The 25,479-nt window shown below is 36.5% G+C and overlaps 1 protein-coding gene and 1 pseudogene across 1 annotated transcript; one reads left to right on the top strand and one right to left on the bottom strand.

Annotated features, from left to right (window-relative positions):
• Positions 1-8,421: 8,421 nt before the first annotated feature.
• Positions 8,422-12,970, bottom strand: LOC100618863 (olfactory receptor 51A7-like; annotated as a pseudogene).
• Positions 12,971-18,372: 5,402 nt separating this feature from the next.
• On the top strand, positions 18,373-19,318 carry LOC100019899 (olfactory receptor 51A7-like). Its single transcript, XM_001372556.5, has one exon. It carries the CDS (start codon positions 18,373-18,375, stop codon positions 19,309-19,311), a length of 939 nt encoding a protein of 312 aa, XP_001372593.3. The 3' UTR covers positions 19,312-19,318.
• The last annotated feature ends 6,161 nt before the right edge of the window (positions 19,319-25,479 follow it).

The raw sequence follows: 25,479 nt of genomic DNA, 5'->3' as shown, positions 1-25,479 counted from the left end.
GAGGTAGGCACCCTTTTCCCCCCACCATGGTGGGGAATTTTGACCAGGGTTTTACATAAAGTAGGTAGGCTAGGGAGCAAATTAAATCAGGCTAGTCTCCAGAGAAAGTTAGGTAGGTTTATTTAGGGTTAGGAAGAGAAAGCTTAGAAAAGCAGGCAGGGACCAAAGCTCTCACCCTAGGTTAGGGGAAAGAGGCACCCAAACCCAAGCTTCTCTACTCTTTTATTCTCCTCTGACACCTCCCACAAAGGAAATGAGAGGTGTCAGAGGAAGTTGCAGTAGAGTCCTGGGAGATGGAGTCTCTTAGGGCTTAGGTCCACTTCAAAACACACCTTCCCCACCTAGGATTCATTGGGATACCAGTCTCCCCAATGGATCATAACAAGCATAACAGATTAAAGACATACAATTTTACATGGGGAAAATACAACCTGGGGACGATGAAACAAAAGAGAAACAGGAACAAAACAATTAGGGGGCAATCCCCTTTTCTCAGAAGATACAAAAAAAAGCATTTAACAAAACAAATTAGTTCAAACCCCAGGTTCAATTCTGCACATCCAGTTTGCTCAAGATCTCTTGGAGCAGTGTGAGGTCTCCATGGGAATCTCCATGGCATCTTCCACAAGAAGTTCAGTCTCTGGATTCCAGGAGGCAGCAAATTTCTTACTCTTAAAATAATTTACATTTTTTTCCATATAAAATAGAAACACATTCCCCCATGAGGAGTATATAAAAAACATTGAAATTACACAGAGACCCATGGGCTGAGGTATGAGACATATGAATCATTGCCAATTAAAATAACCAGAAAAATATTACAAAAAGACAAATAAGTAATGGATGAAAATTCTAAATATCCAATTCCAAATTTGATATGGAAAAATTCTAAATAAGGAAAAAAAATTACAATAGGTCCTTGAATCATGGCCCAATTAAAGTAATCCATGTCTAACATCCTGCACTTAACCTCTCAGCATCCAGGACCACAGTCAACCACCATAGTATGAAAGATAGAAAAGGGACTAGATTTTCAGCAACAAATGGGAAATAGCATTCCTTGGTCTTCTCTTTTGTCGTCTCAGGGATAGGGGAGCCAGAGCAGCTAACTGTTAGGTACTTGATAAGAAATTTTACAATGAATATGGTACAAGGAGTCCTGCATCTTAACATATGTCAAGCATTACAACCTTGAGACTCACACATGGTTCAAGTCCTTATGTATTGCTGTAGAAGTTCATTAAACCTACTTGGATTGGTTTCTTCTTGACCTGTGTGCTCTTGTGGCACTATTTAGGCTAAGTCCATGCTTCTTTGTCACTGTGCAGATGAAGTCTGTGCCCCCTTTTCATCCCATTTCCTTGAATCAGACATATTCATGAAGCAAAGTCCCATAATAGCTAAATATAAATGGCAATTTCAACAGTCTAAGGCAGGGGTGACAAAACTATGGCCCACAGGCATGTGGTCCCCTGAGGCCATTTATGCAGCCCTCACCACAGTTCCAGAAGGGGCAACTCTTTCATTGTTTGTCAGTGAGAGAAGCACTGTATGTGGCGCCACCTCGAAGAGTGGCATCAGTCACTTACAGTGCTACACTTACACTTACAGTACTACTTCTGGTGATATAATCCTTTGTGTGGCGCCTAAGAACAAGGTGCCTCACAAAGGATTATGTGGCTGCACAATGGAAGTCGTCAGCATGGTGAATGGTGATCTGAGGGAGGGGATTCCGCATTGTGTATACTGCTGCCCAGTTATGGTTAGGGTTAGGTTTTTATAGTCTGACCCTCCAATGGTCTGAGGGAAAGTGAGCTGATGCCCAGTGTAAAAATTTTAGACTCTAAGGTTTTTGGGCAGGCAGTTACAGTCAGGACATTCTAAGACCTACATTAGTGTAAAGTTAAAAAAATCTTTAAATATTGATGACATGTGCTTCAAATACAAAAAATGAGAGAAAAATCAAATATAGTATCGCACATACAGGAAGAAAAAAATAATGAAAAATATCAAAAATGTATATATTTTACAATCACAGATATAAACTATAGAGGCTACTTGCCAAAAAAATAAGATTCATTTCCTCTTTAACTACCATGATCCACAGGTGTGAGTTCAAATGAGGTAGATAAATCAATCAGGGTATAAAAGCAATAATACATTCAAGAAAATAAAATAAAATCACAAAAGGCACAGAATGTTACAAAAGGAACATCAAGTCAAAATAGATCACTAATACAGGTTTTCTTCGAGGGAATATATGTATTGTCCTACAATGGTAGTTTGTTCAAATACAAGGATCAATCAAATGCAGTGCAACAAAATGGTACAGATTTGGCAATAGGGAAGTCTTATCATGATCAATAGTCAAATATAATCAATACAGTCAATTATTCATTGTCAGTCACATGAATTGAAACCTTGGAGGAGATAGATTTCAATAAATTCCAAAACACAAACCTCTATACTACTAATAAAAATACTCGTTGGGTCCTAAAAATCAGCTAGAAGCCACTAGACTTCATGGGAAATGCTCCCTCTTGGGAGTCATCCAGGGGTATCATGTCCCTTAGGAATACTTTCACACCTTCGTTGGTACAAAACTGACACTCTATATGTCTCATCCATTACATTTCTACAAAAGTAGAGGTGTGGAATATAAATATTGCTACAGTACTTTACTTTGGTTACCAAATGGATCCTTATATCTTATTACACACAAATCAAAAGCAATCAGTCAGAGGTAGTGGGGCTATGAAAGCCCCTTAAAATAAATTAATATTTAGCTTATTAGTCTCCAAAGGTTGTGTACATGGTGATGGACCATTTTGCAATGTGACAAGTAGGATGGTACAAATAGAGATAGTAAGAGGGTAGATAGGCACTGTATTTAAAACCTGTTTCTTCTTCTTTGCTACTATTTGGAGGGGAGACAAAACTGAAAAGTATTAACATCAACAAAAACAATAGAATCTAAGGGTCACCACCTTTTGCCCCACGTGAAGGGGCAGTAGTACCCTGAGTATTTCATGGACAAGCTCCACATAGGATATACTGTTGTGGGATAATTTGGTTTGAGTTATCATTTGCCTCATTTATATTCCTGGAATTTTTATCAGTCCTAAAGTTGTAATTGATTAAATTATTATTGTAGTTATTCCTATAGTTATTGCTGTAGTTATTATTCCAGTAGATATTATTTCTGATTGCCTGGAAGAAATTCCAACAGTTCATCATTATGTGGCCATTCTTCTCAAAGAAGTGACAGGTAAGGGATCGATAATTAGATTCTTTGAAAAGGGCAAGTGCCATTGGTTGAGTATCATGCCCTCTTTCTTGTTTATTCATTCTATCCTTAAAGATTTTAGTTCCTTCTGAAGCATTTCCAGTAAATCATTAGTCTCTGCCTTTCTCTCTTCATAATCTTTAGAGACATAAACTGAAGTTTTCCTCAATTCATCAAGATTCATATTAGAGCAACTTGGGCAATGAATTTTAAAGTACTCATGGACCAGTTGTTGTCAAACTGTCACCTTATTTGCCTAATACCCTTTTCAGTAGAAAAGTCAAGGACTAGGTACCTACCTCCCAGCTCAATGAGCATGTCCATGAATTGGGGAGTTGTCTCATCATCAGATTGCTTAAGGCATTCAAATTTGGTCCATGCACCTGGCCTTTTGGAGCATTCTCGCATTGCTTTGAGAATGGTGTCCCTAGTATGATATAATTATAAATATTCTTTGGGAATATTAATATCTCATTGAGGATCTGAGATGGTCAGTGTGCTGCATTGCACCCTCGGGCTTTATGAACATGAGAGATGATCTTATTCCTCTCATGTTCTGTTAGAAAGACTTGGGGCAAATATTCAACATCTTTATAAGAAGGATCATGTTGAAAAAAAATTGGCCATCTTATTCATTACCACTATGGATTTTTCTTTGTAGCTTGGGGAATCTTGTTTTAATTCCTTTATATCTTGGAGTGTGAAAGGCATAAGGTGTTGTAATGTTAACACATCCTTATTGTGTCCTATTGTGGGCACTTCCCTTAAGGGGAAAAGTTATTAATAGGAATTGGTCAGTGGTCATGGTTTCTTAGTACTTGCCTGCGTGGATACTGAGGCAGTATGGGTAGGAACCAGTATGGTAGGAGGATGAGGTTGCCTTGGGGCTGGGGAGGGTTCATGGGGTGGGAGAAGGGACAGGAAAGGATGGGGCATTGGGAGAAGGAGGAGGGGAGGGAGGGATAGCCAGAAGTTGCACAATATAAAAGAGGAGGTTCTCCAACTGAGACATAGGAGAGGGGTCTTCTACCTATATTTTAGGAGAAATAGGATTTTCCTCTTTTAGTAGTTCAGGATCAGGCTTGCAAAAATGAGATATGTTTTGGATGGGGTCTTCCTTTGTCACTGGACCATGCAAGGATTGCTTGAAATTGTCTAGTTGAATTTGCATATCTGCTTGCATTTTCCATAGGCTAGCCAGTTATGGCTTAATATTTAGGATCAGAAAAAGAAAATTTCCTAGCAGCATAAGGAGAAAGAGGCATTCTGAAACTTTAAAAGTTCCCAATTGGGCAAAAGCCAGAAGATTTTCTTGCAGAGTAGCAATCATGCTGCTTGGAATAGTAATCAGAAGGTTAGATTTTTAAAAATGGAAAAAGAAGATAATTTTCAATTTCTTTTAATTTATTCATTTTATATTTTTATAGTTTTAATTTTTTTGAAGTTATTATTAGGAGTGGGAGTAGTATAAGGAGTAGGGATATTTTATCTTATTTTATTTTATTTTATATGCTGTTATATGATTTTATTTGAAAAAAAAATTTTATTTGCAATTTTTTTATTGTTGCTGCCCTGGTGGTAGAAAGGTAGCACTTCAACAGGGTTGTTATCTCAGCAGAAAAAACAAAACAAAACAAAACTGATGTTCAATACTGGTTTCTGGTGGCCAAGGGGCAGCAGACAATGAAGGGGGAATGTTTGTGGGGTATGGGAGTTAGAGAGGGAATTTTGGGTAAGGGGGCAGTGTTAATGCATTCCAGAGTGCCAGAAACCAAATGAAGGATCTTGCTGCAAAGGTAAGTTGGGTTTGGGCTTGAGTTTGCTTTTTTAAAGGCAAATTCGACCCAGAGGGAAAGATTAGAGCAAGACAGTTAGGGTTAAGGGCAGGCAAGGAGTTTAGGAAGCAGACTGGGGTGGGTGGAAGAGACAGGGTCTGGGTCACCCCCCCCCCCCCACGCACAACTGTTTTTAGCCAGGCAGGGGTGAGGAGGTTTAGATTGTAAGCTACTTTGATAATCTTCTTTGTGTAATCTTTCACATTAATCCTTCATTAATTCCATTAAATTCTGTCAATTTCATATTTTCTTCAATTTAGCCTCTATTATATATATATAGTACATATGTATATTATATAAACATGTGCATATGAATATATGAATGAATGTGCCTATATACATATATATTATGCCACTTCTTCCATTAGATGGATATTTTGTATTTTTGTACTCAGGGACATTTAATTTGACTTTTTCAACAAGGCAAGGATCTAGGACAACTCCAAGGGACTCACCATGAAAAAGGATATCCACAACCAGAAACTGTAAGATTTAAATTAATATCCATAACTCTAAGTATTATATTTTATAAGACTTATTAGTAATCACTTGAAGTAGAAGAAATAGAAAGCTTAAGTATGAACACCCAAGTAAACTTCTCTGCCAGATTCTCCCCACCCCCCATCCCCCACCTTCACATCAGAGTTCTGGAAAGAAGAGATAGAGGGGCAGGCAGGGTTACACTAAAACTTTATCTTCAGTGTGTTCACATATAGCATACAGGATGCAAACAGGATGCTGTGTAAGTTCTGGGGAGAAAATTCCATCTACACAGAATAGATGGAGTCTGAATGTAAATTGAAACATAACATCCTTCATTTTATTTTCTCCATGAATTTTTTCTAGTGTAAACAATATGTATCTTGTTTTCCAGTAAGGCAATCAGTGAAATATGCATTATTTGATAATATATGTACAACCTTTATAATATTACCTGCCTTCTTGGTGGAGGAGAAGTGGAAGGGAAGAGAGAAAAAACAAACTTTTGGATAGAGTTAATATGAGATTTTTTTTCTTGGATAAACAGAGTTATAATTTATTACATATTAATAACAAAAATGAAATGTTTTACAAAAGAATGTATTAATATAGTAATAGACTTTTTTAGAGTGAGTTATCTATTGTAAAATAATTATTTTATTTTATTTTTTCTCTTAATAAAGGACACATTCATATTATATGTTCATTTGAAAGTATAACATGTTTATATAGCTATATGATATGATTTTTCCAATGAACTAACACTGTTAGAAAATACTTTATGGTTTGAAAAAAATGATAATGCTTAAAAAATGTCATTGATAAAATGAAGTATGTCCAGATGACAGAAACCAGGAAAGCAAATGGCCTTGAATCCATGTGATATGTAGATAAATTGAAGGAATTAAGCATCTTGACTCTGGAGAAAAGAAGAGTCTGGGGGAAGATAGAATCACAACTATGTCCAAGTTGTTGAAAGACTGTCATGTGGCAGAAGGAAGAAACATGTTTACAGAACTGAGAGAAATAGATTGAGCAGCCAAAAGGCAAATTTATTTTTGCTGTCAGGAAAAACTTAACAATTCAATCAATCCAAAAGTAGAATGGTCTGTATCCAGAGATAGTGGAAGTCTTTAGATTTTCCTTGGAAGTCTTCAAGAAGATATGTGGTCAAGTGAATATAGTGTTGGGCCTGGAGTCAGGAAGGTCTGATATTGACACACTTGACTAGTGTGAACCTGGACAAGTCACTTAACCATTGTCTGCTTCATTCTCCTCACTTATAAAATAATGATAAATAAAAGTACCTACTTTTAAACAACCTACAGTATGGTTGTAAGGACCAAATGAGCTACTATTGTAATTGCTTAGCAGAGTGCCTAGTACAAATTAGGCATTTAGTAAAAGTTCATTTCCTTTCTTTCTTACAAGCAAAAACTGGATATTTTTTTTTCAGTGAGTTATACAGTAGAGATTCTTTTCACATAGAGCTTAAACTAGATCATTCTAAGGGTCCTTTATGAATGCTAAATTCTATGATACTATACTAAATACTATGATACTATAATTCTGTGAATATGTGAGTCAAAGGCAATCTAAAGAAGCTGTACAAGTTTTCTCTTCATCTGTTTGAATCTGAGGATAAGAATAGACTGACATGTCCTTAGCAAGGAAAGCTGTGGAGTATCACCTGGCCCTTTACAGCTATCAAGCACTCATTGGTTATCATTCAGTCATTTCAGTGGTGCCCAACTCTTTCTGACACCATTTGAGATTTTGTTTGGTAAAGTACTGGAGTGGTTTGCCAGTTCTTTCTCCAGGTAATTTTGCAGATGAGGAACTGAGGCAAACAGGGTCCCACAGTTAGTACTTGTCTGAAGGCCAGATTTAAACTCAGGAAGAGAAATCTTCCTGACTCCAAGCCTAGCACTCTATTCACTGAGCCAGTTAGCTACTCCTTTAGCTATCATTTCTCACTGTAATTCCCAGTGATTCTCTAGCCAGCACTAAAGCCTTGCCTTCTAAGTCTCAGTGTTTTGTGTGGAGTTACTCAATAAATACCACCCAGCCTCCATCCCACTTAAACTCCTCTTCAATCCATTGCTACTTTTCAGCGTACATCAGTCCAAAGACATAAGTGGACCTAGCTCTTTAATCATGATATTAGAATGAAATAACAATACATACATTTTTACTCAGGATGGTCATTTACTTGGAGACCACACCCTTTCCCTCAAGTTCAGGCCCAGCTCCAGAAGAGAACACAAACCCTAACTCCCAAATCTCAGTAAGAACTATTGTTGTGGCGTAATTTCAGTAATATGTGACGCTTTGTGTGCCCATTTGAGATTTTCTTGGCAGGGTCTCAATCTCCTCAGCTAGCTAAGATCCTGAATGGAGACTGACAGATAATTTTAATGGACAAAAAGAGGAGGACCCAAAAACTAGAAGACAACATCATATGGGAAGAAAACCATATAACTGGCTACACGACTGGCTGGAAATGTGAATTCAAGGCTAGCAACACTCCCTCCTTTCACCTTGTCATTATGGAAGGCTTATTGATGAAGAGTGGTAAGGGCTAGGCAATGGGGGTCAAGTGACTTGCCCAGGTTCACACAGCTGGGAAGTGGCCTTAATGGGCAGTTTGTGGTTCAACAACAGACTAGACTTTCTGTAAAGAAATTGGTATTGCAAGATATTAGAGCAGATTCCATGGAACCCACCTTCATCCTTCAAGGATAACAGCATTTCCCCAGCACTACACATACACAGAATTTTTGACTATTTATGTAAATGAGGAAAACCCCAGACAAGTCCTTATCTGTCACATATGGTGAACAATTTCCCATGGATCTTCTCCCAGATCTGCCTGTTCTTCACACAATACATAATGGGATTCACCAGGGGTGTCACCCATGATGTTAGGAAGGAAGATGTTAGCAATGAAGATTATTGAGTGGAGATTTGTGCTTGGCAAAGCTATGCATAGCAGCTAGGGTAATGATAGGCACATAGAAGATGAACACTGCACAGATGTGAGAGACACACATATTAGAAGGCTTTGAGTCTCTCTGAGAAAGAGGCAAATCCAAGAACTATTTTTAGGATTAGTAAATAGGACAAAGCGATGCATACCGGGTCCATTATGGTACAGAGGGCAGCAAAGAATCCATAGATAACATTGACTCTGTTGTCACTGCATGCCAGCTTCATAACATCGTGATGGAAACAATAGGAGTGGGATAGGACGTTTTTGTGACAATAGCGCAGCCTCTTTAGTGTTAAGGGAAATGGAAGCACTAAAAAGAAGTTCCTGATAGCCATAACCAGCCCCATTTTGGAAATCCTGGCAGTAGTTAGGAGGATTCTTTTTTTTTTTCCTCAAATTTAAACATATTTTTATTTGGTCAATTTCAAACATTATTCTTTGAATACAAAAATCATTTTATTTTACTCCCTTCTCTCCCGCCACCCTTCCCATAGCCAACGTACGATTTCACTGGGAATCACATGTGTCCTTGACCTGAACCCATTTCCATGTTGTTGGTATTTGCACTAGAATGTTCATTTAGAGTCTACATCCCCAATCATATCCCCTCGGACCCTGTAGTCAAGCAGTTGCCTTACTTCGGTGTTTTTGTTCCCACCATTTGTCCTCTGCTTGTGGATAGTGTTTTTTCTCATACATCCCTGCAGGTTGTTCAGGGACATTTCATTGACAATAATTGGGAAGTCCATTACGTTTGATTGTACCACAGTGTATCAGTCTTTGTGTACAATGTTTTTTCCTGGTTCTGCTCCTCTCACTCTGCATCACTTCCTAGAGGTTGTTCCTGTTCCCATGGAATTCCTCCACTTTATTATTCCTTTGAGCACAATAGGATTCCATCATTAACACATACCATAATTTGTTCAGCCATTCCCCAATTGAAGGGCATCCCCTCATTTTCCAGTTTATTGCCACCACACAGAGTGCAACTATGAATATTTTTGTATAAGTCTTTTTCCTTATTATCTTTTTGGGGTACAAACCCAGCAGTGCTATGGCTGGATCAAAGGGCAGACAGTCTCTTAGCACCCTTTGGGAATAGTTCCAGACTGCCCTCCAGAATGTTTGGATCAATTCACAACTCCACCAGCAATGAATTAATGTCCCTACTTTGCCACATCCCCTCCAGCATTCATTACTTTCCTTTGCTGTTATGTTAGCCAATCTGCTAGGTGTGAGCTGATATCTCAGAGTTGTTTTGATTTGCATTTCTCTGATTATCAGAGATTTAGAACACTTTCTTGTGCTTATTAATAGTTTTGATTTCTTTAACTGCAAATGGCCTATTCATGTCCCTTGCCCATTTTTCAAATGGAGAATGGCTTGATTTATCATACAATTGATTTAGCTCTTTATAAATTTGAGTAATTAAACCTTTGTCAGAGGTTTTTGTTATGAAGATTGTTTCCCAACTTGTTGCTTCCCTTCTGATTTTGGTTACATTGGTTTTTGTTTGTATAAAAACTTTTTAATTTGATGTAGTCAAAATTATTTATTTTACATTTTGTGGCTCTTTCTAAGTCATGCTTGGTTTTAAAATCATTCCCTTCCCAAAGGTCTGACATGCATACCATTCTGTGTTCACATAATTTACTTATAGTTTCCTTCTTTATGTTCAAGTCATTCATCCATTCTGAGTTTATCTTGGTGTAGGGTGTGAGGTGTTGATCTATTCCTAGTCTCTTCCACACTGTCTTCCAATTTTCCCAGCAGTTTTTATCAAATAGTGGATTTTTGTCCCAAAAGCTGGAGTCTTTGGGTTTGTCATAGACTGTATTGCTGAAGTCACTTACCCCAAGTCTATTCCACTGATCTTCCTTTCTGTCTCTTAGCCAGTATCAAACTGTATTGATGACCACTGCTTTATAATAAAGTTTGAGATCTTGGACTGCAAGGCCACTTTCCTTCGCCTTTTTTTTTTACATGATTTCCCTGGATATCCTTGATCTTTTTTTCTTCCAAATGAACTTTGTTATGGTTTTTTTTCTAATTCAGTAAAAAAGTTTTTTGGAAGTTCAATGGGTATGGCACTAAATAGGTCATTTTTTCTAAAGAATATAGATGCAAATTTTATATAGAATCTTAGTGGAGAATATTCCAATATATATGTATATATTTGTACATATAGGTGTATGTACACCTACATCTATGTGCACATTTCTGCATAGGTAGATAGGTTATATAGAAAATTGAGTGTTGGACATGGAGTCAGGAAGAATTGGAGTCAATAAGAATCTAGCTACAGACAAGAATAACACTGATTTTCATTGTTAGAAGAATTTATTACTAGGAACATCTTAGTATGATGAATAACAGGTCCTATGTTATTCACTTACATTTTAAATGCATGTCAGATTCTACTTTTATTCCAATTACATTTCACCTCAATGAATTCAACCCATTAACCTAAACTTCCCAGACCTTTTTTGGATCCTATAATCCAAGATACCTATTTTATTCAGCTTTTTGTTAACTACAATTTTGAAAGTAAGAAAACATGCTAATTGTTTTTTCTTGCAATAATGGTTCTCCATATAAAATAGAGTTAAGTCCAGAAATTTATTCTATGCCCCTAGAAACCTTTTTCCACCCTGGAAATGATCCATTTATTCTTTTTCTTTGGGTTAATCATTACACCAATTTTGAATCCTCTTCATTCATTCTTCCTAGTCTATATCTATCTTGTCTGAAGTTAAATCTTGAAAGTTATCTTATAATTTTTGGTGAAATCCAGATATGTCTATGGAATTCCATCAATAGACAAAACTCTAAAGAAAAAATGAATGAATCTACTAATGTTGAGTCAACTTTTTTTAGCATTTATTATATTCTAGGTTCTGTGATAAGTACTAACATTCAATACCAGCAGAAATACAGTCCCTGCCTTTAAGGAGCTTACATTATAATGATCTAGCCCAATCCAAGAAATATTTATTAAGTACCTACTCTGTTCCAGGCACTATATTAGCAATGGGGTTACAATCTATAAAAAGAAAGACTTTCTTTGGATGTTATTGTCAGGAACTAGAACTAGAAATTTTGATACCTGGAATAAGCTTTAAAAAGTACTTTGGGGCAGGGAACTTACCCTCAAATTAATTTTTTAGACAAATTAAGTTTGGGGAAGGTACAGAGACCCTATAATATTATGATGTCAAGACTGAAGTCACCACTAGGGATGAGGGTTAAGGAGAGGGTTGGCTGGGATTTACCTTCTTACCTCTACCTTTAAGATGAAAGAAGTGTTCTGATCATTTCCTCTGTTTACTAATCATTTTCAATAACCATATACTAAATTCAGTTGTTTCTACATTTCTGATAGAGTTGAAGCAAGGATTTATGAGAGACCCTTCTAATTTTCTAATCTCTAGAACAAAGTGTCAGGCACTTCTCTCTAATTATGAATGTAGATGCTATTATATTTTTACTAAATAAAATTTAATTGAGAGTATAAATACATGTGATAATAAATTAAGTTTTGCTTATCACTAATTTTAGAAAATATTTTCACTCCTATTTAATGGAAATAAATAAAGCAGATTCTTCTACTAGATTAAACAAAACAAAACAAACAAGCAAAAAAAAGTCTTTACCTTCTGTCTTAGAATTAATAATATGTATTGGTTCCAAAACAGAAACATGGGTAACATGTAGACAATAAGGTTTAAGTGACTAGACCAGATCATTCTCTAGATTCTTAATAGAATCAAGGATGTTGCCAATATCTTAAAATTTAGGGATTATATTTTACTACTATTGATGTCATTAGCTTCTGAAGGTTTAGAAGAAAACTATTTGGAATATATGTTGACTAGAACACTTACTGCATGCTACTTAATATAACTAAAGAGAAAATTTACACTATATCAGCTGTCAGTCAGAAAGACTGGCTATTAGAATGCTTTAACACTACCTAATTTGGAAGAAAACAATATTATTCTCTTATAATACTAGAGTACCCACCAGAATTCTGGGTCCATTCTATTTGCTTCCTAAGGGCAGCAACTGTGACATTGTTGTCTTTGTACCCTCAGAATCTTGCACATAGTAGATGTTTAAAAGAAATTTGATCTAGCTAATAAATTTAATTTCTATTTCTGTGTTAGTTCCCCTATCTTTCATAATGACTTTTACTTTAGGACTTTGCAAATAAAATAAAGTATATTCTAATAAACATAAATATTGAAGGAAGAAAAAGACTGACCTTGCCATCATGGAATTATAATCTAAGGGGGAAACAGGAGGGGGGACAACATACAAAAGGAAGCTGAAAAAGGAGGTGGAGTGAATGCCCAATGTAGGTACATTTTGCTCCATGAAGTTGAAACTAGGCAGAGTAGCAGATGCAGAGTGAAGTGAATCCCAAAGTTCTGTTTATGTCCTTAGTAAAGGAAAGCATTGCAAGAAGTTTAAAATTCCATCATCCATCATTCTAATCAGAAAGGAGCAGAGAGAAGATGCTGAGGCAGGTGTTGTCGATCAAGGATTGAGTTAGCAGCATGATCAATAGAGGAAATGAGCTTAACCTGGGAGATGTAATAGTTAAAATTTAGAGAAACTGAGGCAGGTAGAAAATTAGTTTCTCTCTGCAAGGAATATTATATTTTTAGAGGTTTATTGAAGATTAAAATATAAAGTAAATACAAGTAAGAGAGTCACGTGTCTAGGCCCAAAGAGCCCATTCACGACCACTCACATCTTGCCTGCTGGGTGGAGAGCCGCGTCTGTTCCCAAACAGAAGTAGGAAAGAGAGCAGAACCTTTTTACAACCAGGTTAAATACCCCATCTCGCTCTTGGCCCAGGTGAGGTTACAAGGCATTCTGGGGAAGTGGAGCAAGGACTTCTGGGGATTGAAGTCTTGTATTCAAGTCTCCATTTTTACAGAGAAGCACTTAGTTCCATGAAGTTGAAATCAGGCAAATAGCAAATGTTGAATGGAACAGTGATAAAGGCATTAAAACAGAGTGGTGGGGAAGATAGAAAGAGGTGAATATATTCAGCTTAGAAGTAGAGTAGATGAAATCCTATGGGGATGAATTTGCAGTATACCTTGAAAAGGAATGAAAATAGGGTTCCTCTTGTCTCCTCCTTAATATACAGGTTCTGGGAGGAACCAGAAAGTCAGAAGGAGAGGCTATAAGGAAGAACGATACTTCCCGTGTGAGAAGTAGTTGAGTGTGGTGAACTTAGAAACATCTAGCCTCTAGTGACCATAGGAAAAATCTATGATAAAGTAGACAGATAACTTGTAGAAGAATGAGGGTGAGTTTTACTCCTGATGAACCCAAGTTTGGAATTAGTGATCACCACAGTACTTTCTCAGTGTTTATAATACAATTCCTTTTAAATGTTGAACACTTTGTTTTATGAACATTCCCTCCTGTGTTTTCTGAAAATTGGAAAAACATTAGATGCCCACAAAATCAGAGATCACTGATACTGACTCACTAGTGACATTTGAATTTTCAGTACACATTGAGGCCCAGTACTTATTTCACTGATTTCCAGCTTTATCTTTGAGGTAAGAATAGTAAAATGAAAAAAATTAACTCTCAATTCCATTTCCTAACTTTCTCTATGGCATTGGGTTTGCTCCCCAATTTCTCTGGACTTCTGGAATTACTTAATAAATATTACAAATAAGAAACAAGTCTCCAAGGATACCTTGCTTAGCCCAAATATGACTTAAGTTAGCAGAGAGAGAGAGAGAGACAGACAGACAGACAGACAGACAGACAGAGAGACAGAGAGTCAGAGACAAAGACACAGAGACACAGAGAGAGACAGAGAGAGAGATCACAAAGATATTATTAAATCCTCACAAAGAATGTTTACTTGTCATAAATGGGCTTTCTAAGAATGCAAACAGAAGGGTACAGTGAGATGGCTCAGTGGGTTGAGAGCCAGGCCTATAATCAGAAGGTCCTGGTTGCAAATTTGACCTCAGACACTTCCTAGCTATGTGACTCTTGACAAGTCATTTTACCCCATTGCCTACCCTTACCACTCTTCTGCCTTGGAACCAATACACAGCATTGATTCCAAGGCATAAGGAAAGGGGCTTATTTTTTAATATGCTTCCCAAAAGACCACTTAATTCCAAACATAGACAGACTAAAAAGGAACCAAAAATGAAGACCAAAACTTGATAATAAGCCATTGTAAATTCTCCAAAGGTCCTTAAAGAAAATGGCAAACTCAAATTACTTTCTGAGCTATTCACCTAAAAATGGAGATTAATATTTCTAACTTTGGCTGTTACTTGACCTGTATCTCAAACTAAGGCTCACCATTGATCTCTATTCACAATCAGGAGGAAAATATACAAATATAAGAATTATTTGGGAGGACAGAACTGGTGAGGGAAAGTCAATTGAACTGAGAGTCTAATACAAGAGACAGAGCACTGGATTCTGAATTCAAGGGTAAGATTTCATGTCTGGGTGTCTAGGTTGCTAGTTCTGTGACTTGGGCAAAATACTTAAATTTTCTACACTATTCCCCTTATCCACCCACTTTACAATATAGTTGGGAAGATCAAGTGAGCTGATATATAGCAAAACATTCATTTTTCTATATCATTCAACTTTAAAAAAGTGCTACAGAAAAATTAGTTATTGTGGGGAAAGCAAGTGGACAGTAGATATCAAAAATTAGTTAGGAGTCCCTAATCATGTATCATTATACCTAGAGACATATTTACCTGTCCCAAGATGAAAGGGTGGGTCATATGAATTCTCAAGTTCAAGTCTGGCTAAATACATTTCAAAAGTTCTCAAGAAATGACACAATCTGTTGCTAATTTCTCCATAATTACCTGGTAGTATAAAGAGAATGTCATTTAGTCATAAGACTTGGGTCAGTTCTGTGACCTGGGACAAGTCAATTAATCTCATTTTTCTCATCTGTCAAATAAGGATAATAAAATTCAAATTCTCTATTCTACTCTGTTATAATCTCAAAGGAGATAATATATTTAAGGCAGTACATAAAGCATTTATGATCTTCATTTGCTTCCTGTTTTTCCTCCTCATCAATTTTACCACTACTACCATCACTTTTGACACTCCATAAGATGCTACAAGTCACTTGATGAACTTAATTTTGATCATCAAATGAGGGAATAAAATACAGAATGGACTACCTTCATCTCTTCAGGAACCTGTAAGCCCAGCTGTCTACAATACAAAATCTGAAGCAGTCCTCTCCAAAGAATAGAACATGTCCATTTGTTGTCCCTTGGTTGCCATCCCCAGATGTAAGACTGTTAACTCTGTGGCTCTAGGGACTAATTCAGCCCAGGGATTTACCTCTGACAAAGCTCCATGTTTATACATAGACTGAGAGATTTATGTGATTCCCCAGAGAATTTCCGGGAGTGGCAAGGAGTGGGAGGGTGAGATCTTTGTGAATGGGGATAAGACCTGGTCAGTGATGCAGGGGGCCCAGAGGCTGAGGAGCCTCCATCTTGAGTCCTTGCATGTTTCTCTTGCACAAAGAGAACTAAATCCTGGTAAGTTCTCAGATGCCCCAGAGAACTCTCCTAGACAACCTCAGGCATGGGGGAGTGGGAAGAAGAATGGAGGAGAAAAACATATCTGAGGCATATTTCTGAGGAAGTGAATGCATAGGAAGGGACTGAAATATTTATGTGCACACATCAGAGTGAGTGTGTCTATATATGTATTATAAAGTGTTTTCATGTTTGTTCATGATTATGTTAACAGATGAGTATTTGGTATATAAATGCACTATGTCCTTGTATACATAGTATATAATTAGGTGCTAATATATGCATGTGAATGCTAATAATCAGGTAAGCACTGGGGATGAGGACATTTGATTGCCTGAGGATTCTGATATAATGTGTGTATGTGTTTTTTTCCCCATATGTGTGTGTGTGTGTGTGTGTGTGTGTGTGTGTGTGTAATGAGCGTGTGTGTACTCAGATATATGATTAAGTCCTAGAATGAATGAGGAAGGAAATAATAAGGAAGTGACCAAAGGTGAGGAGATGTCTGATTCAGGGCCAAAGATAAGGGGGGAACAAACTCCATTCAGTGACCCTGTAGGGACAGGTGAAGCTTTTCTTCTACCACTCTCAGGGACCCAGATGTAGAGTTTGGGAGGTGGTTTATACATTTCTGCCAAGATGGAGCAGGAAAGAGGGATCTATGGAGAAATCTCAGTCCAGAATTCATGCAATCCATCCAAGAATCACCTTGCATGGTCCATGGTCCATGTCTACCTCTTTGAGAAAAAAAAATGTTACATTTTCTCCACACTGTGGGAAGTATAAGGGTCTATAATAAATCCCCAAAGTATATGGCAGAGAGATAGTAGAGCAGCATAGGGCAAAAAATGTGGATTTTAGAGTCCTTGAACAAGAAGCCAGTACTCATGATGTACTCTCTTCCTCTATCACACCAGAGCTAGAGAATTGTGTTCAGTTTTTTTGGGGGGGAGCTGGGCAAGAAGGCCATACTTTGAAAGGTCATTAATTTGCCAATGAACATTCTGAGAAAGTGAATGGAGATTCTGAAGGATGGGGAGTTTGTGATGTATAAGAAATGATTGAAGTGATATGTTTAGTCTGTAAAAGAGGAGACTCAGTAAGGAACATGATGGCGACCTGTGTTTATAGGAAAGCTATGTGCAAAGCTAAAGCAAACAGACTTGAAAGATTTAGAACTGGAAGCAACAGGTGAAAGTGGCAAAGAAATAGATTTAGACTTAATATAGGGGGAAATGTTCTGAAGTTAAAAAGACTTGAATTCAAATCCAGCCTTGCTAACTCTCTTGGAAAGTAATTTAACCAGTCTGTTTCAGTTTTCTCATCTGTAAAATAAGGATAATAAGAGCATTTATATGCCAGGGTTGTTGATAGGCTTATACAAGATAAATATAATAAAATGATTTGTAAACTTTAAAGCACTATATAAATCTCAGAAAGTATTACTATTAACAAAACTTGAGTTATATAAATGCTGAATGTGATACATTGGAAGATTGTTTTGTTCTTAGGAGTCTACTCATCTGTAATCATTACAGTCTAACCCTGGCATTCTACTTAGGGGCATAGAATATGAAAGAATTGAATGAATACATTTTAGAAATATTTTAATCTAATCCCCCCAAAATTAGCAATCATTTCTATAACATAACTGATGGGTACATATTAAACTTCTATTATAAGAACTCCATTGATGATAAAATTCTCTCTCTCTCTCTCTTTCTGTCTCTCTCTGTCTCTCTCCCCATTTCTGTTTCTTTCTTCTTTCATACCATTCCTCCTCACATCATTCATTTCCTTGACTCTTTTTTCTCCTTCCATCTCTGGCTTTATTGTTACCTTGACATACTATGGTTCCTCTCTCTTGGTAGGCATCACTAGATTCCAGGTTACATCATTCATCAACTTTCTCTTAGTTCAAGGGATCTTTAACATATTTTTGTCACAAACCCTTTTGAAAATGTGGCGAAGTTTATGGAGATCACATTATTAAGATTTAAATGCACAAAGTAAAATATATAAGATTACAAATAAAACCAGTTATATGAAAACAGAGTTTTTTTAATTTATTTTTATTTATTTTTTTTAAAACTTTTTTTTAAAAACTTTATTTAAAACTTTATTTTTAAAAACTCATTTGATATAAACTTGTCCTCCATTTGTGTCATTTTAGATTTGGAAAGAGAAATTGCTTTCTTGCTCATTATGTCAGAGCTCAATACCTCGGAAGTTAAAATTTTTTTCTTGATTGGGATTCCAGGACTAGAGCATGTTCACATATGGATTTCTATTCCAGTCTGCTTCATGTATTTGATTGCCATCCTAGGCAACTGTACCATTCTGCTTGTGATCAAGACAGAAGCCTCTCTCCATGAGCCCATGTACTATTTCCTCTCTATGCTAGCCATCTCTGACCTAGGACTTTCCCTCTCCTCCTTACCCACTATGCTGAGAATCTTCTTGTTCAATGCCCCAGGAATCACCCCTGGTGCCTGCTTTGCCCAAGAGTTCTTTATCCATGGCTTCACTGTCATGGAATCCTCAGTGCTTCTGATCATGTCCTTTGATCGCTTCATAGCCATTCATAACCCCCTGAGATATAGCTCCGTCCTAACTACTTCCAGAATCTCAAAAATGGGACTGGTTATGGCTATCAGGAGCTTCTTTTTAGTGCTTCCATTTCCCTTAACACTAAAGAGGCTGCGCTATTGTCACAAAAACCTCCTGTCCCACTCCTACTGTCTCCATCAGGATGTCATGAAGCTGGCATGCAGTGACAACAGAGTCAACGTTATCTATGGCTTCTTTGTTGCCCTCTGTACGATGATGGACCTGGCATGCATCGCCTTGTCCTATTTACTAATCCTAAAAACAGTTCTTGGACTTGCCTCTTTCTCAGAGAGACTCAAAGCCTTCAACACATGTATCTCTCACATCTGCGCAGTGCTCATCTTCTATGTGCCCATCATCACCTTAGCTGCTATGCATCGCTTTGCCAAGCACAAATCTCCACTCACAATGATCCTCATTGCTAACATCTTCCTGTTGGTGCCACCCCTGATGAATCCCATTGTGTACTGTGTGAAGACCAGGCAGATCCGGGAGAAGATCCATGTGAAATTGTTCACCATATGTGGTAGATAAGGACTTGTCTGGGGAAGGGACAGGAAGTGAAGAGGAAAAGGACTATAAAAAAGTCTGAACATCCTGTCCAAGGGACTTCTTTGAACTTCTCCTTTGGAGTTCATCTTTGGATTCTGTGTCAGTGAGCTAGACTGGAAGAGGAGACTCTTTCCTTGGATCCTGTGTTGGTGAGTGGGATGATTTCTTCCTTTCTTTGGTGAGGAGACCCTCTCCACTCCTTGTTGCTTTGGGACACTCCCTTCACTGTGAGTTCTCGTGAGATTCTTGGTGGTCTTACTTTAATGTGCACTGACGATTCTCAGCAGATTTCTTCAGCATCTCCTGACTCTTTGGATTTCAGCTTCCTAATTACCACTTTGGATTCTGGCGAGATTCCCTTTCGGATTGGCATTTGCAGTCTAGAGACATTAGGAATAAACTCAGGGTATTTATAACTAGGCAGTACTTCCTGTCTCTTTATCTATATTTTTCCACTTTCACTCTTTCCTGTTGGTGCTCTTTTTAAATAAAGCTGCTGAAAGTCATTTTGACTTACGCTGTAATATTTTTAAATCGGCAACCACAATATTACTTTAGAATTCTCATATTTAGCATAAAACCTAAATTTAAATTCTTATAAGACCCTGCCAAGAAAATCTCAAATGGGGACACAAAGGGTCACATATGACTGAAATGACTCAAAAACAATAGTTCTTACTGAGATTGATTTTGGAGTTAGGGTTTGTGTTCTGTCCTGAAAGGAGAGCTGGGCCTGAACCTGAGGGAAAAAGTATGATTTCCAAGTAAAATTCACCCTCAGTAAAAATGTATATATTGTTAGTTCATTTTAATATCATGATTAAAGAGCTAAGTCCACTTATGTCTTTGGAGTGATGTACATTGAAAATTAGCAATGGATTGAAGAGTTTAAGTGGGATGGAGGCTGGGTGGTATTTATTGAGTAACTCCACACAAAACACTGAGACTTAGAAGGCAAGGCTTTAGTGCTGGCTAGAGAATCACTGGGAATTTCAATGAGAAATGATAACTTAAGGAGAAGTTAGATGACACAGTGAATAGAGTGCTAGGTTTGGAGTAAGGAAGATACTGAGTTCAAATCTGGCGTCAGACAAGTATTAAATTTGTGACCCTATTTGCCTCAGTTCCTCATCTGCAAAATTATCTGGAGAAAGAACTGGCAAACCACTCTAGTATTTTACAAAACAGAATCCCAAAGGGTGTCAGGAAGAGTTGGGCACAAGTGAAATGACTAAACAACAACAAATGACAGCTTGATATTTTTAAAGGATCAGGTGATGTTCCAAACCACTCCTTGCTAGATGCATGTCAGTCTATTCTTACCCTCATATTCAAACAGATGAAGAGAAAACTTTTATAGATCCTTTACCATGCCTTTGACTCAAGTTTATATTTCATTCACATTCACAGAATTTCAGCATGATAGAATTTGACATTTATGAAGGACCCTTAGAATGATCCAATATAACCGATATGTGAAAAGAATCCATACTATGTAACACACTGAAAAAAAATGTCCAGCTTTTGCTTGTAAGAAAGAAAGGAAATGAACATTTACTAAGTGTCTAATTTGTACTATGCACTCTGCTAAGCAATTTACAATATGTTTTCATTTGATACCCCCAACACCACTGCCAGTTAACTGCTATTGTTAATCTTCATTTTATAAGTGAGGAAAATGAAGCAGATAGTGGTTGTGACTTTGTAATAGGGAACCGTCCTAGAAGGATGTGAGATGATGATACAACCTACCTGTGAACTCCCCAAGGCCAATAAAGCACAAACCCCTTGGCTTATAAATAAAACAAAGTTTACTTTATAAAAGGAGTTAGGGAAACTGATAGCTAAGACCCTAACACTCTTAAAAACTAAGTTCCACCCAACTTATAAGACCCCTGAAAAAGGAGATCCTTCTTTTTCTTCTCTGGGCCCTGCTTACAGCTCCCTGCTCTGTCTAAAAACAAAACAAAACAAAACAAAACAAACAAACAAAAAAACCCCACATGCTATCTGACTTTAACCTGATCTACCCACTAGTGATTAACCAAAAAGAAAAAAAAGAAAGAAAGAAAGAAAGAAAGAAAGAAAGAAAGAAAGAAAGAAAGAAAGAAAGAAAGAAAGAAAGAAAGAAAGAAAGAAAGAAAGAAAGAAAGAAAGAAAGAAAGAAAGAAAGAAAGAAAGAAAGAAAGAAAGAAAGAAAGAAAGAAAGAAAGAAAGAAAGAAAGAAAAGAAAAGAAAGAAAGAAAAGAAAGAAAGGGAAAAGCCAGATATCATGTGGGGTTGTTTTTTTTTTTTTGCACTAAGTAACCCAAATTCCAGATGAAAATCTTTGGATTACCTTAGCCCAAGAGGATTTCTGGCAAATGGATCACTGGCAGATGATCTCTGGACTCAGGAAAAATGATTTTCTCCAAAGTAAATTCTCTACCAAGAAGACAATAATTTCTCCACAAAATCTTTATTATCTAAGGAGACTATCAGAACAAAACCTCTTTCCAGCTTGGTAGAAATCCAAGAAGGAAGGAAGTCAGTTATTGTCAGTTCAAACTCCCACAATTCCTCGCTCCTTCCCAGAATCCTCTCCCAGGGCTTGTATCAAAGTTCCCTTCTTAGAACTAATCCTTGAAATCACTCTACCCCTAACTATATTCCTACAATTTGTCTAGGTTCACACTAGGCAAGTGTTTTGAACTCAGGCCTTCCTGACTATATTCACTGGACCACATATCTTCTTGAAGACTTCCCAGGAAGACCTCAAGACTTCCACTATCTCTGGATGCAGACCATTCTACTGTTGGATTCATTGAATTGTTAATTTTTTTTCCTGATTGCAAAACTAAATTTGCCTTTTGGCCACTTCTATCTGTTGCTCCCAGTCTTGTCAGTATATCTCTTTCCCTCCTCCACATAACAGCCCCTCAACCACCTGAACATAGCTGTAATTCTCTCTTCTCCAGAGTCTTTTTTTCTCCTGAATCAAAATGCTTAATTTCTTCAATTTATCTGCATATCATGTAGATTCCAGGTCTTTTGCTTTTCTGGATTCTGTCCTCTGGACATACTCTTATTTATCAATGACCTTTTATTTTTTAAACATTAACTTTATTTTTATTTTTTTTCAAACCATAAAATATTTTCTAACAGTGTTAGTTTATTGGAAAAATAATATTACATAGTTATATAAGCATGTTATAATATACATTCACATGAATATATAATATGAATGTATCCCTTATCAAGAGAAAGGGTAAAATAATTTTTGCAGTAGACAACTCACTGTAGAAACTTCCATTGCTCTATTAATATATTCCTTAGGAAAACAGAATTCATTTTTTGTTATTAATATATAATATATTATAATAACAATGCTTATCCAAGAAAAAACACATTCTCACACTAACTACATTGAAAAATCTCTCATTCTTTGTTTTTTCTATTCCTTCCACCTCTCCCCCTCCTCTAGAAGGCAGGTAATATTATATGGGTTGTACATATATTATCATATAATACATATTTCCCTGATCATCATGTTGGGAGGCAAAATAAACTGATGAGTGGTTTGTTTTACAAAAGATTATCAAAGTTTAGCAGAAAATAGGGTGTGTTCCATCTCAGGGAGAGACAGGAAATTTGAAAGAATTTTTTAATGTAGTTAAAAATTGTATATTTAATTAGGGAAAAACCAAATATTATTTTAAAAAGTAATACATATTTATATGTATATATACTTATTAAATTACTAACTCCAGTTTCTTCTTTTCCCATCATCTACTCATGCCTTTAATAAACAACAGTCTCAAAAAGAACATAAATGTTCTATTCTTTTCGAATCATAACATTACAGATTCAGACCTGGAAGAGACCTCAGAAGTCATGTAGTCAGGTCATTTTACAAAGACACAGAGGTTCATCAAGATTAAGTTACTTCCTTGGGGAAACTAAGGTAGCACAATAGAAGAGTATGAGGCCAGGAGCTGACAGGTCCTGGATTTAAACCTAACCTTAGACACTTTCTTCCTAGCTGTGCGACCCTGTGAAGGCCATTTAACTCCTATTGCCTAATCCTCACCAATCTTCTGCCTTAGGACCTATTTACACTATTAATTCTAAGAGAGAAGATAAGTGGTTTAGTTCTTTTTTAAATGTTCACAAAATGACCACTTAATTCCAAGCATAAACAAACAACTAAAAATGAACCAAAAAGAAGACCAAAACTTGATGGCAAGCTATTTTAAATTCTCCAAAGATCCTTTAAAGAAAATGCCTAAATCAAATTACATTCTCAGCTATTTACCTAAAAATGGAGATTAATATTTCTAACTGTGAACTATATCAATAGGACTAAGATTTAGCATTGAGCTCTAGTCACAACAAGGAGCAAAACATACAAATTCAAGAATTAGTTGGGAGGAGAGAACCTTTAAGGAAACAAACAAACAAACAAATGAACAGAGGATCTGATACAGGAGGTAGATTCTGAATTCAAGGGTTAGATTTCATGTCTGGGTGTCTAGGTTGCTAGTTCTGTGACTTGGGGCAAAATACTTAAATTTTCTACACTTTTCCCTTTATACACCCACTCTACAATATTGTTGGGAAGATCAAGTGAGCTGATATATAGCAAAAATTTCATTTTTCTATTTCAAAAAAGTGCTACAGAAAAAGGAGTTGTTGTGGAAAAAGCAAGTGATGTGGACAGTAGATACCAAAAATTAGTTAGGAGTCCCTAATAGTGTATCATTATACCTAGAGACATATTCACCTGTCCCAAGATGAAAGGGTGGGTCATATGAATTCTCAAGTTCAAGCCTGGCTAAATACATTTCAAAAGTTCTCAAGAAATGACACAATCTGTTGCTAATTTCTCTCTAATTACTTGGTAATAGAAAGAGAATGTCATTTAGAGTCATAAGTCTAGAGATGGGAGGTCCTACATTTACATCTGGCCTCAGACTAGCTGTGTGATCCTGGGCAAGTCACTTAACCCCCATTGCCTATCCCTTACTGATCTTCTGCCTTAGAATCAATACATGGTTCTAAGACAGAAGATATGGGTTTAAAAAAAAGCAAGAAAAAAAAGAAATAATTGAAGGGATATGTTTAGTCTGAGAAAGAGAAGACTCAGTTGGGAATATGATGGTGGCCTATAAGTGTTTATAGTACTGCCATATGCAGTTGATTATAGACTTAAAAGATTTAGAACTGGAAGCAACAGATGAAAGTGAGAAAGAAAATTTAGTATTAATATAGGAGGAAATTTCCTGGAGTAAGGATGATCTAAATTCAAATCAAGCCTTGAACCCTTGCTAGCTCTCTTAGAAAGTCATTTAACCTCTGTCTGTCTCAGTTTCCTCATTTGTAAAATAAGGATAATAAGAACATTTATATGCCAGGGTTGTTGTCAAGATAATATAAGATACAATTAATAAAATGCTTTACAAACTTCAAAGAATTACTGGAAATTATAGAAAATAATTTTAGAAATCCTGGCAATTACTATATTAGTATCAACAAAATTTGAGCTATACAAAAGCAGAATGTGAAGCATTCGAAGATTGTTTTGTTCTTAGGAGTGTCTACTCAACTCTAATCATTATAGTCATTCATGGCATTCTACTTTGGGGCATAGATTATGAAAAGTTTGAATGAATGCATTTTTAAAATCTAATTCCAATAAATTTAGTAATCATTTCCATAACTTAACTGATTGATACATATGTAAGCTTCTATTTAAAGAATTAAATTGATGATAGGGAATTCACACATTCTCTCGCTCTCCCCTTTTCCTTTTTCTCTTTCCTTCTACACCTTTCTCCTTTTGTTCCTCCCAACATCATTCACTCCCTCTCTACTTTTCTTCTTCCATCTCTGTCTTTTCAGTTACTTTGACATACTTTGGTTCCTCTTTCTTTATAGGAATCACTGGTTTCCAGGCAACCACATTCATCAACGTTCTCTAAGATCAAGGGATTTATAAGAATTTTGTGCCACAGATCCTTTTGGGAGTATGGTGAAATTCATGGACATCTCATTATAATGATTTAAATGCACAAAGTGATATATATATATATGTGTGTGTATATATATATATATAAGACTTCAAAAGAAACCAGCTACATTGACATATAGTTATTAAAATATTTATAAGAG

The sequence above is a fragment of the Monodelphis domestica genome, chromosome 4, assembly GCF_027887165.1.
Source record: "Monodelphis domestica isolate mMonDom1 chromosome 4, mMonDom1.pri, whole genome shotgun sequence".
Taxonomy (NCBI): Eukaryota; Metazoa; Chordata; class Mammalia; order Didelphimorphia; family Didelphidae; genus Monodelphis; species Monodelphis domestica.
Note: the sequence above shows the minus strand (reverse complement) of the source record. Positions and strands in the feature narration are given on the sequence as shown.

What these genes read in the sequence shown, in the direction of transcription:
- LOC100019899 (XM_001372556.5), top strand. Translation starts at nt 18,373, where the DNA reads ATGTCAGAGCTCAATACCTCGGAAGTTAAAATTTTTTTCTTGATTGGG.